We start from the raw sequence: 11,450 nt of genomic DNA on the forward strand, positions 1-11,450 counted from the left end.
CCACGTGTTTGACTAACTAACTCTTTGCTGAGGGAGAGTCCCTTTAAAAGTGTCGGTTGAGCGGGGGAGGCACACACAATTAACCGTTAGCTCGCTACATCTGGCCCGTGTTTACACAGACCCAATGTTGTGACTCTTTAAATGCCTTTTTCAAACACTTTTCCCTTTTTAACCCCCTTAACCTCCTCCTGTCACGTCTCCACATCGGCTGGGCTTTAGAGGAGGGAATGGTTGGACATTTTGTTTTTGTTTTTCCACAAAGACAGCCATTGTGTTGTGGCCAAAGGGTGACACGGTGTAATGTGAGTTGCTGTGTATGTTGGCTCAAGAATCCACAGTCACCTTTTTCTCCGTTATAACTTTTTGAAAGATATGCAGGAAGGGCAGTGGAAGAAAGACAGAAATGTAAAGTCAATTAGTTGAATAATTACATTTTTGTCATTTTCAAGACAAAAATACCAAACACTCTCTGGTATAAGCTTCTTGAAAAGTGGGATTTGTTGCTTGATATTGCCAGTTATGACAGTAAAACCAATATCTTAATATTTTGTTACTGTTAAGTAGACAAAACAAGCATTTGAACACCTTGGCTTGGATTTTGTTTTAATACAAAACATTTCAAAGGATGCCCAACCAATTTTGGGGGGAACATTTCTTTTAAACTTTTTTCTTCATGCTTGCAATGTTTTGTGACATGTTTAATGGGATCATGTGATATCATGCTTTGGAGAAGTACAATTTGTTTTTAAGTTTATGGTGGCCTTGGGGCTTTTGTTCCACATTTAGGAACCCTTGCACCAACCCACATATTTTCCTTAACAAATGACACATCTTAATATTGTCTTTGGCCCTGTATTTTTAACACTCCAAGCTACACAAACAACCATTATTCCACTGAGACAATGGCCCTAAAAGCGTACCTTGTGTAGTTTAAACTATGGTCTGAACTAGGCTAAGCGAGATATAAAGCAGAACAGGTCAAGAAAAGCTTCTGGGTGATAAGATTATCTGTCCTACCATAAAACCTGATAGATTAGTCACTGAAGAACAAAGCCACAGTCAAATAACCCTTTGTGCCTTGATAAGAGCTTTGGTTTGACTTGTTAACAGCTTTTCTAATCTGTGAATTCAGTGTTTTGAGGCCCTGGGCTTCATCCAACTGTATGCTAATTGGCTATTTCTAACATTTCCCAAGTCATGTGTGAAGCTGATTTTTTTTGAGAGGTCTTCAATGTTTTATTAGCCTAGATCCTTTTTACTGCGAGTGAAATCGATTAGATGAATTACATAAAAATTGCATGTGCACCTTTTGCTTATTCTCTAACAGTTTTAATAACTGTTTATTTAGTAGCTCTTGTTTCATAAGTATAAAATATGGAATGATTGGTAAACAGGGCACACCTTTTTTTTTGTATGTTTATGAAAAGTTTGGCAATACTAGGTTCAGTTAAAATGTAGGAATTGAACTATGAAAAAGTTATTGCTTAATCGATTGGAACCAGGGTTGAATTTTTTTTTTTTTTTTTTAATATATTCATAACCCTAATGAGGTTCTTGTTTCACACAACCGTCCCACACTATTCATTTTAGTACAGTCCCTTAGTATCACCTGGTACACGCATTGGTCTAAATGAATTGAACTGACAGTTAACAGGCAAAATGTTTGGTTAATAGAAGCCATCAACATCCTAATGTGCTGCTTTTGTGTGGAAGATCAAACCTACATGAGGTTTGAAGGGCCTGTGTGAAGTTTCAACCCAAACCAGTTATATTCTCTAGTACATATTAGCATGTCAAAGAGGCAGATCACAAAGTGGTGTTATCCGGCTGAGAGGGCTCAGATGAACATGGTTGCTGAGATAAGAGGGCTACTGCTGAAGGCAGGAGACTCACAACGACGACAACGACTAATCCCTATTCATGTTACAGTCTAACCGTTATCAGCTTGTAAAGAGAGAGCTGCTGAAAGTGGTTTTATGCTGCAGCAGAGTGAATACATGCAGATTGTTTTGAAGGTTAATCGTGTCTTTATTGAAAGATTACAACATTTGTTTGTAGCTTTTTACTTATTATTCACATCCATTTATTGCACATACCAGTACATCACAGTCCTAGACTCCTAGCACAATATTAAAGGCTGCTTACACGTGTTTCACAACCTTCAGTACTTCGTAGCGCAGAGGATAAGAGCAACAGATGTTTGGTGGCAGCTGGACATATCTGTTGCATCACATTTACAATCCCTCCTTAGAAGAAATGTACTTTTTTTTACTGACGCACAGCATATTTGCACAGATTTGTATCTTGAAAGGAAATTCACTCTGTACTGCAATGTAGGGTTGTATGGCTAGTTGTTGAATAAGTGCACCATTTTGGAAAAAGCCTGCGTGACTTTCCATTTTAAATCTCTTTAAAGATTAAGCAGTATTTTAGGCTCTTTATCAAGCATTATTCTGTAATGGATCATCACAGGAAGTATGACATACTACACTAATGGGATGGAAAATAACAAAAAGTGTGACAAGAGGTTAAATTGTGAAATGTTTTCCTTTCTTCTCTGTAATGCTGTATACTCTGCTCTCTTAAAACACTCCTGGGAAAACCGTTATTCTGTTGGGAAACATAGATAAGCACAGAAAAATGCAGAGGAATGAACAATAAGTGGCAAAAAAAAATCCCAGCCAATCAGTGACCAAAAGAATTGAAGGTTTTTGAAATGTGATTCTTAAATCCTCCCTTTTATCCACAGCGCCCGTGTGTGATGAACATGGAGCGCAGCGAAAGAGGCGAGCGCCCTCCTCCTCGAGGCCCGGACATGGAGCCTCGTGCTGGGGGAAAGATGGGGAAGATATCCGTGGGCTTCCAGAGGAGCTCCACCTCCGACGATGACTCTGGATGTGCGCTGGAGGAATATGCGTGGGTGCCACCTGGACTCAGGCCTGAGCAGGTAAGACCCCGTTGCATTTTCCCTCCAAGATTACTTAACTTGACTGAGCAGCACAACAACAATTGAAGTTCCCTAAACTTCCAATTATATTTGACGTGACTCCCCTTATTCGAAAAGGAATCTGATTGTATAGAAGTCTAAGAAAATACTACTCGTCATGAATTTATGGTCTTAATCACTTTTTCCCTTTTTCCATTTTGCAGACATTTAGAGTAAACTGGATGATTAATCTTTGAGGCTGGGCCACCTTGTAATTGACCATGTTTTTGTCTTATATTAAACTATAAATGTCTTGTTCAGTGTTCGGATATGCTTAACTTCCCCCTCTGGTTCCAAAAAACAAGATGTCGGTGGCAAAAATGTCCTCAAACAAACCTCCACTTCTTATATACAGAAGTATCTTTGTCTAATAGCTATCTAATAATATCTTTCCATCATTTTATATAGGAAAGTCAAATACATATAAATATATGTTTTCATAGCATGAGAGAGTAAACCTGTGTGCTAACAGCATGTGGTTTTAGTTCAAATGAGGATATGTTTGCAGGCATTCTGTCTTCTATGCCATGCTGGTGGATTAGTAGTGCCACATGCCCGACATCTGGCAGTGGATGTTTTCACATTCATTAGTGTGTATTTAGGATACAGATGTTCAGTACTTTTCAGGCAGTCTGCAATATATTCCCATATTTCTTTCTAGAAATGCACACAGACAAACATTCAGTCAATGTTTCTATCCCCTGTCAGCAGTGTTACAAGCTGGCTCCTTCTTGCAACAAAAGGAGAGCAAGTTTCAACAAAAGTTGCCCAAAAAAACAATTTCTTTACAACCACAAAACTGGTCCCAAATAGCAAAAATCCAACTGAGGAGGGCTGGTGTGGTCTCTTAAATAGGCCGGAGCCAGGTGCCACAGGTGTGTCTCATCTCTCCTGATTACCAGAAATGACTGAAATCTAATTAACAGGGTTGTCATTGCAGGAATGAGCCAAGGCAAACATTAACATTTCCAGCCTGGCTATCTCTTTTGTGTCGAGACATTCCACAGTCAGACGCATGTGACTGGATGGAGATTGACATGTTTGCCCCACATTGTCAAACTAATAAGGACACATAGCAACAACTGACTGTATGACAGACAGAAAATGACAATATAGGGTCTTTTGAACTTTCAAAAACTACACATCAAAACAAGCAATGGTTTGACAATCTCTCTGACCTTTAAAGTTCATTTATCCGTCTTCATCCTCAGGTCCAGATGTACTTCTCCTGTCTGCCGGAGGAAAAGGTGCCGTACGTCAACAGTCCCGGAGAGAAGCACCGGATCAGACAGCTCCTCTACCAGCTGCCGCCTCATGACAACGAGGTATGAAAGGAGAGATAGTGATCAAACAGACATGCCACCTTATTTTGAATAATTAAAGCTCGTATTTGAAGTTTAAAAATATATATATTTTTCAAATGTCGTCAAAATCTGTCAGAGATATTTCCATAGAGAGGTGGATGAGTTAGAGGGAGACGTTCATTTCTTGAACCACAACAAAGCTTAACCTGATTGGTACACATTTCATTGGATTCTTCTCAATTTCCTTGCAGTCAAGAACATTTAAAACATTCCTCAGCCTTAACTAGTGTAAAGCCAGCAGTTGGTTAAAGCCCTAACACTCTTGCTAGCCTTTTCTTGTAAAACTAAAACAATGACCACATTCCCAAACCGTCTTGTGACAGTAAAGCAGTTCCAGTCTCTTGTGTATAGCGGCTTTATGGTGCGTAAAGCAGCACTCCTTTCACATGTGTGTTAATAGAGTTTGCATTAGGAGATATGGTGGAGGGGTTATCACCTGAGGGGAGGGACAGGCAAGGCCTACAGTCTGACAGAGAGACACACACACACACACACACACACACACACACGCACACGCACACGCACACGCACACGCACACGCACACGCACACGCACACGCACACACACACACACACACACAGTGTTTGACAATTTTTATGATGTTTGCTTCTGGAGGGATCAAACTGACGGAGGATTATTTGCGTAACTCTGGTTCATAGGGATGTGTGTGTGTGCGTGTGTGTGTGTGTTACTGTTGTTTAGAGAACAACCAAGCTCGTTGTTAGGATAGTCATGGTCTTTTATCTTAGTCCTCATCACCATCTCTAAACACAGAGAAAGGGTTTGCTCACGCCATCCTTTCAACGCAGCCTCGAGGGGAATTTGCTTCAATTAAACTCTTTTTCCAGCCTTATTTGGACATGCACTGAATACAAAAACCATAAAATATCAGAAGTTGAGATCTTTTTGGCCTTTGCTTTGTCAACTCATTGTCTTTTTCATTTTTCCCCAGGTGCGTTACTGCCACTCCCTGACGGAGGAAGAGAAGAGGGAGCTCCACATGTTCAGTGCCCAGAGGAAGAGGGAGGCACTGGGGAGAGGAACACCCAAGATCCTGCCCCGAGCTCTGCACCACACCCGCTGTGAAAGTGTAAGTGCCATACGTGGATACTCACACATGCACACATTTATCGCTCACATAGCCATAAGGTAAGCTAGAAGTTACGAGGAAACCAACCTGTGGTTCTTAAGTTATTTATATCGCGCGCAGCTAACATCCAGCAGCCCGAGGCTCAACCCTGATTGGCTAATGGTTTTGATCACGGACATAAACCTCTTCATTAGGGCGAGAGGGGAAGTGGGGAAATTGGGAGGCTCACGCTCAAGCCGGGCGGAGAAACCAGTTCCTCACGAGGAATTCGCCACATTTCCTGCCGCCCATCTATATCTCAGCATGACAGACTGCAAAGAAAATGTGCAGGTTAGGGAGTAATTCTTGCAGAAAGTCTTAAAAATCCTACTTTTTCCAAACAAGTCACAGTATGAGGCACATTAATCCACATCTACTGGTGTAATGACATGCAGCTGGTCTATTAAACAGAATTATGTAAGAACGTACTGTCAAAGGAAAGTAAAAGGGCCAGTGTTTATGCATGTTGACAGGCATTACACATAAGATATAACGATATATATATATATATATATATATATATGAGATAACAATATAATACAATTAAATAATAAAATTAAAATAAACACAGTAAATATATACGTATCAAGGGTAGAAAGATGTATATCTATCATTTTCAAAAACATCAGGAAAAGGCACTTCACATCAATGTTCATATACTGAAATTAAACAATGTGAACAGAAAACAGAAAAAATTAAGATAAATAAATAAAGTAAAAAAATACTTTTGGAGAGTTTCATGTCATTAAGAAAACCAATAAATACTGGAGAAATGTTGAAGAAGGGACATTTGTATATCTGTAAAGTATAAAAATACAAAATATCAAGTTTGAACACTCTACCACTAATCTACCACTAAACGAAAAACATATAAACACAAGATACTAAATACATTATTGATAGGCAAAGTAGTTTAAATGAAAAATCGAAAAGCAGTGAGGTAGTGTGAGTACAATATGTTCAAATAGGTCCGGAAGAATTATTAGCGACCAATGAAAAAAATGAACAAAGAACTGAAAACCATCCTCAAGCTTGTCCCGTGATTTCTACGTGCGAGTTAGTGATAGCAGCCGCCTTGAACAAAAACGTCCTTTCACTGCATCAAACATAAATATTAGTGTTATGTAGCTTCCGGGAAAATGAGCCCCGACCAATAAGTAGACCACATCCTCTGCCGTGTATCGAGGAAGAGCCGGCCGTGTTAATCCCTCCAGACAGGCAGATCAAGTCCATCATCACTCAAACACAGATGCTAAGGGATGCAAGGTCACACACACACACACACACACACACACACACACACACACACACACACACACACACACACACACACACACACACACACACACCCTGAAATGACACATAGAAGCACACATTCTTAGACATACTGAACATGCAAGTGTATCCATATATGCTCTGCAAACACACCCTCTGACTCATCTGACATGCCTATGTATTCAAAAGGATATTTCATAAAGATGTGGGTGGACACACACTCACTTCATCAGGCTCCAGTTTCCTGGTGGGGACACACAACACCCCCCGTTTCCAAGGCCCATGTCTGTCCACCCTGGTAATAATGGTTAACAGCTGGGCATACTATCCCATAGCGGCTAGGTTATATAAAGACTTCACGTTCAGACACGCTCTTACGATCTCTGTGGAGTCATATGATCTTTTGACTCAAGACCAAGGCCTGTGAATTAAGCTTATGTGGCAAACATGCTGTCAATTCCAACTTTTAACAGTGTCTTTGAGATGCATTCCTTCCGAGTTAACCCTCACAATTTTAAAATGTAGAATCTGCCCCTTTGCCAATACAATAAGTCAGGAAGACACTGGGTGGGGTTGTCACCGGTGCAGCCATTCTTAAAATATCATCTGTTATGTTATCATGTACTCGTGCTATGATTGTTATCATCGTAGGATTCACTGATGTGGATCATATTCCTTTGGCACTTGCAGTATGATCACCTGTTGTTTGGCCTTCCTTGTCCAAATAAAACGGCAGAAGATACGCGATATATTTTTGAATAGTTATCTCCATAATCCATCTTTTGTTTATGTTGCATTCCCCATGTGTCACAGGGATAAACTGTATCGTATCGGTTTTGAAATCTCATCTCTGTTTGTGATTGTCGCTATTTATCGCCTAAGTTTCGTTCTCGATGATGAACCCCTATGACACTTTGCAAAACCTTATCCAGGAGATGCCTTGAAATATAAATCTAATGGATTATCTTTTGGTTGTGTTGATCAGTGTGACGGAGGCATCAATGGAGGAGAGATGGCTATTTTTGCCTCCAGAGCGGGGCCGGGCCCCTGCTGGCACCCAGCGTGCTTTGTTTGCGCCACATGTCAAGAACTGTTGGTGGATCTGATATATTTCCACCAAAATGGCAAGACTCTCTGCGGACGACATCACGCTGAGCTTCTCAAACCACGGTGCTCTTCTTGTGACGAGGTAATACACAGTACTAGCACTACCCACTTAATGTTTAACAATAGCAATGTCCAAAAAACTAACAGAGTATGTGTCTCCTTTCAGATCATCTTTTCCGATGAGTGCACTGAAGCAGAGGGTCGTCATTGGCACATGAAGCACTTTGCCTGTTTTGAGTGCGAGACAATGCTAGGTGGACAGCGCTACATCATGAAAGATGGCCGGCCCTACTGTACTTGCTGCTTTGAGTCTCTATATGCAGAGTACTGCGAGGCCTGTGGTGAAAACATTGGTGAGTTATATTGTTGAGGTGCTAGCTTTCTTGTTTCTCTTAGGATTCAACTAAAATGTTGTATACCCTAGCTTGAACACTGCTGTTCAAGCTAGGTAGATATTCGACTACTTGTGTAGATGTTCTAATCCCAATCTTATGATGGTTTTATTTTCATCCTACCATGTCCAGGTGTTGACCATGCCCAGATGACCTATGAAGGTGTACACTGGCATGCCGCAGACCAGTGCTTCTGTTGTGCCCAGTGCAAGACGTCCTTGCTAGGCTGTCCCTTCCTTCCAAAGCAGGGTCGCATCTATTGCTCAAAGGCCTGCAGCCAGGGGGAAGATATTCTTGCCTCCGACTCATCTGATTCTGCCTTCCAGTCTGCACGCTCACGTGAATCACGGCGCAGTGTGCGCATGGGGAAGAGCAGCAAGCCTGCCGAACAGTGGAGACAGTCACAGCTGATCAACCCTCCAGCCTCCGTCCCCGCGTTTGAGGATAAGTTTGGAGATGGAGAGGCTGATTGCGACATTGGTATCGTAGGGCGTAAGCTGGCCCGTCTAGGTCTGGAGGAGGAGAGGTTCTGGAGGGAGCGGGAGGAGCAGGATGCTGGTGGAGACGAGGATCCAGAGGAGTGGGCCCAGCATGAGGACTATATGACTCAGCTCCTTCTCAAGTTTGGAGACCGCGGGATGTTACAACAACTTCAGCAGCCGTCCCTAAAATCTCCCAGTCCTAGCAGTGATAGACCCAGGGTAATGAGTGTCTCAGACCCCTGGCTAAAACCTGATACAACATCTTTGGGGGTCACCGCCTCCTCTCCCACCCCTGCCAGTCCAACCCAGAGCCAGACTTCCAATCAATCCCGGACCAACAGCTTCAGCCCCGGACTGATGAGCAAGAAGCATCTGCCTGAAATGTACTGGGCCCAGTCCCAGGACGGGTTGGGGGACTCAGCCTATGGAAGTCATCCAGGCCCTGCCAGTGCCAGAAAGATTCAAGAGTTGGAGTTGGACCAGGATCAGGAACAATCTGGGACAGGAAGACGGGCCTTCTGGCAAGACAACAGGGAGTGGTACGATGACTCCCTTGAGTGTATCGCTGATGAGCTGAGGAAAGTTGAGCAAGGCGCAGGAGACTCCATGGACTCCTTGGCACTTTCAAATATCACTGGTAAGCAGACTGCTTGTTGCATGTGTTCAGAGAAAAGATTGACCTTCTTATTATATCAACAGCTTTTTAAAACGTGTCTCTCCCGTTTGCTCTTTTTAGGTGCATCAGTGGATGGAGATGGAAGGGATAGACCCATGGTCTACAGCCTTGCCATTCAGAATCCATCAGTTGTAGATGACTGCGAGAAGATGAGCAACATGGGGACCTTTAATTCATCTCATCTTCACCACAGTGCCAACTCTCTCAACCTTCACATGGAGAAGGGAGATGATGAGGACGTAGCATTGGCAATGAGGGGAGGAGCACCAGGAGGACATCTCGCAATGTCCCCACATTCGGAAGGCCTCCCTTCCTCCTTCATCCATGCACCAGCTCTTAGGAGAAGCAAGTCCCAGTCTCGGCCTCCACAGATGGTCAAGTTTTCAGAAGACACAGTGGACAACGGATATAATGATGGGTTCGATGTCAATATTAGAAGGCATCCAATGAGTGAGAAGCCACAGCGGAGGGCATACTGCTCGGAGGAGATGGGCCAAGAAAGAAGCCGCCCATCCAGCCAGCATGGGCGCAGCAGGCAGCATCACCAACACCACCGGGAGGGCCGGCACCACAAGAGCCGCAAAGCCCGCTCAGACAACAACCTTCACTTGGTGCCTTTGGAGAAAGCACAGAGGCCATATGAGCCTCACCAGCAAGCACAGAGGCCGTTTGAGCCCCAGCAGCAGGGTCTAGTGAACCCCCCTTGTGGAGGCATGGTCCCACAGCATCCTGCACACAGGCTGCCTTTGGCCTACTCCCAAACCCGGTCAGACTATATGCTTCAGGGTTCAGCTCAAGGAGACCCACGACTAGAGCAGTTTATGAATCTATACAGAGATGAGGATGACTGTTGTTCTACTTGCTCTTCCTCATCATCGGACTCTGAGGAAGAGGGCTATTTCCTGGGCCAGCCAATCCCTCAGCCACGAGCGGCAGGGCGGTACTACGCTGAGGACTACCCTACAAGGGTTACAGCCCTCACTTCCCTGAGTCATGGCTCACAGACTGGTCGCAGGAAGAGCCACCGCTCCAAAAACTGTATCATCTCCTAACAGCTCTCAGTGCAATTACATTATAACCTGCACTATGCTCAGCAATAAAGTCAGATGTTCTGATCATATGATGGTTTTGCGGATCAAACCCATTTGTAGATATGGCCTATTACAGAAGGTGCTTGGCCAGATGTCAAGATGCATATCATATTTAGGCCCAATTGTACTGAAAGAAGAAATTAATTCAAACAACTCTGTGTAACATATATTCAGAATAGAAACATTTGTTGGTGTATGTTCAAATTTGGTCTTCATTTAGCACTAAAGGATAGACTGGTACATTTGGAAGTCTTTTTTGATCAGGATTAGGCAGAGTGGCAACATAAAACCTTTTGTTCTTTTCATAATTTGCCATTAAGTTGTTTTTATTTGATGTTGTACTATTCTTGTTATGTTCAGTTATACATTTTGCAGCAATATCTTTGTGAGCATTAAAATGGAAACGCATTGTACAAAGAGTTTGATAACTTAGAAAATAGAATCAAACCAAATAATTATTTAATGCATTATAGTACAAAATGATAATGTATATACTAAGTTAAGATTTTAATACTGGTATTTTTATATCCGTGGTTTAAAGAATTGTTTTCTTGGAAGTGTATGCTTTAGAAAAGAGCAGGTGTAAAGGTAAACGAACAGACCTCGTTATAATATTTTATGCGAAACAAAGAAGGTGCCACTTAATAAACTGTGTTCTTCACGGTAAAGTGCCATGTTACTCTGTAACAATGTCTATTACATATATTCCACAATGCTTACTATTGCCGTACCAAATACGAAACAAATGGCAGTAACACTTGTATTTTCCATATTCAGCTGAACTGTTCACTACCCTTGCTCTGACATAACCAGATAAATGCTTTGTGATGTAAAAACGCTTGTAATAAATATTTTTCTCCTCTCAAAGCTTCAAGGATGACTTTTCTTTTCCTCATATATTTGACAAAAGTGGATTTTAAAATTACAGGATGTATCCTTTTGCAGGGT

General features: G+C 42.3%; 1 protein-coding gene across 2 annotated transcripts in view; it reads left to right on the top strand.

Moving 5' to 3' along the window:
- prickle1b (prickle homolog 1b) overlaps positions 1–11,369 on the top strand; it is a 32,041-nt gene extending 20,672 nt beyond the window's left edge. The window contains exons 2-8 of one of the 2 annotated variants that reach the window (XM_034131443.1): positions 2,750–2,947; positions 4,198–4,311; positions 5,303–5,440; positions 7,740–7,943; positions 8,028–8,214; positions 8,386–9,372; positions 9,472–10,463. In XM_034131443.1, coding sequence (XP_033987334.1) covers positions 2,762–2,947; positions 4,198–4,311; positions 5,303–5,440; positions 7,740–7,943; positions 8,028–8,214; positions 8,386–9,372; positions 9,472–10,463 — 2,808 coding nt within the window. In that variant the 5' untranslated portion in view covers positions 2,750–2,761. Of the gene's footprint in view, positions 1–2,749; positions 2,948–4,197; positions 4,312–5,302; positions 5,441–7,739; positions 7,944–8,027; positions 8,215–8,385; positions 9,373–9,471 lie in introns of both variants that reach the window. The other variant, XM_034131442.1, reaches the window with a different exon arrangement.
- The last annotated feature ends 81 nt before the right edge of the window (positions 11,370–11,450 follow it).

This window comes from Trematomus bernacchii, unplaced genomic scaffold (assembly GCF_902827165.1).
Source record: "Trematomus bernacchii unplaced genomic scaffold, fTreBer1.1, whole genome shotgun sequence".
NCBI lineage: Eukaryota > Metazoa > Chordata > Actinopteri > Perciformes > Nototheniidae > Trematomus > Trematomus bernacchii.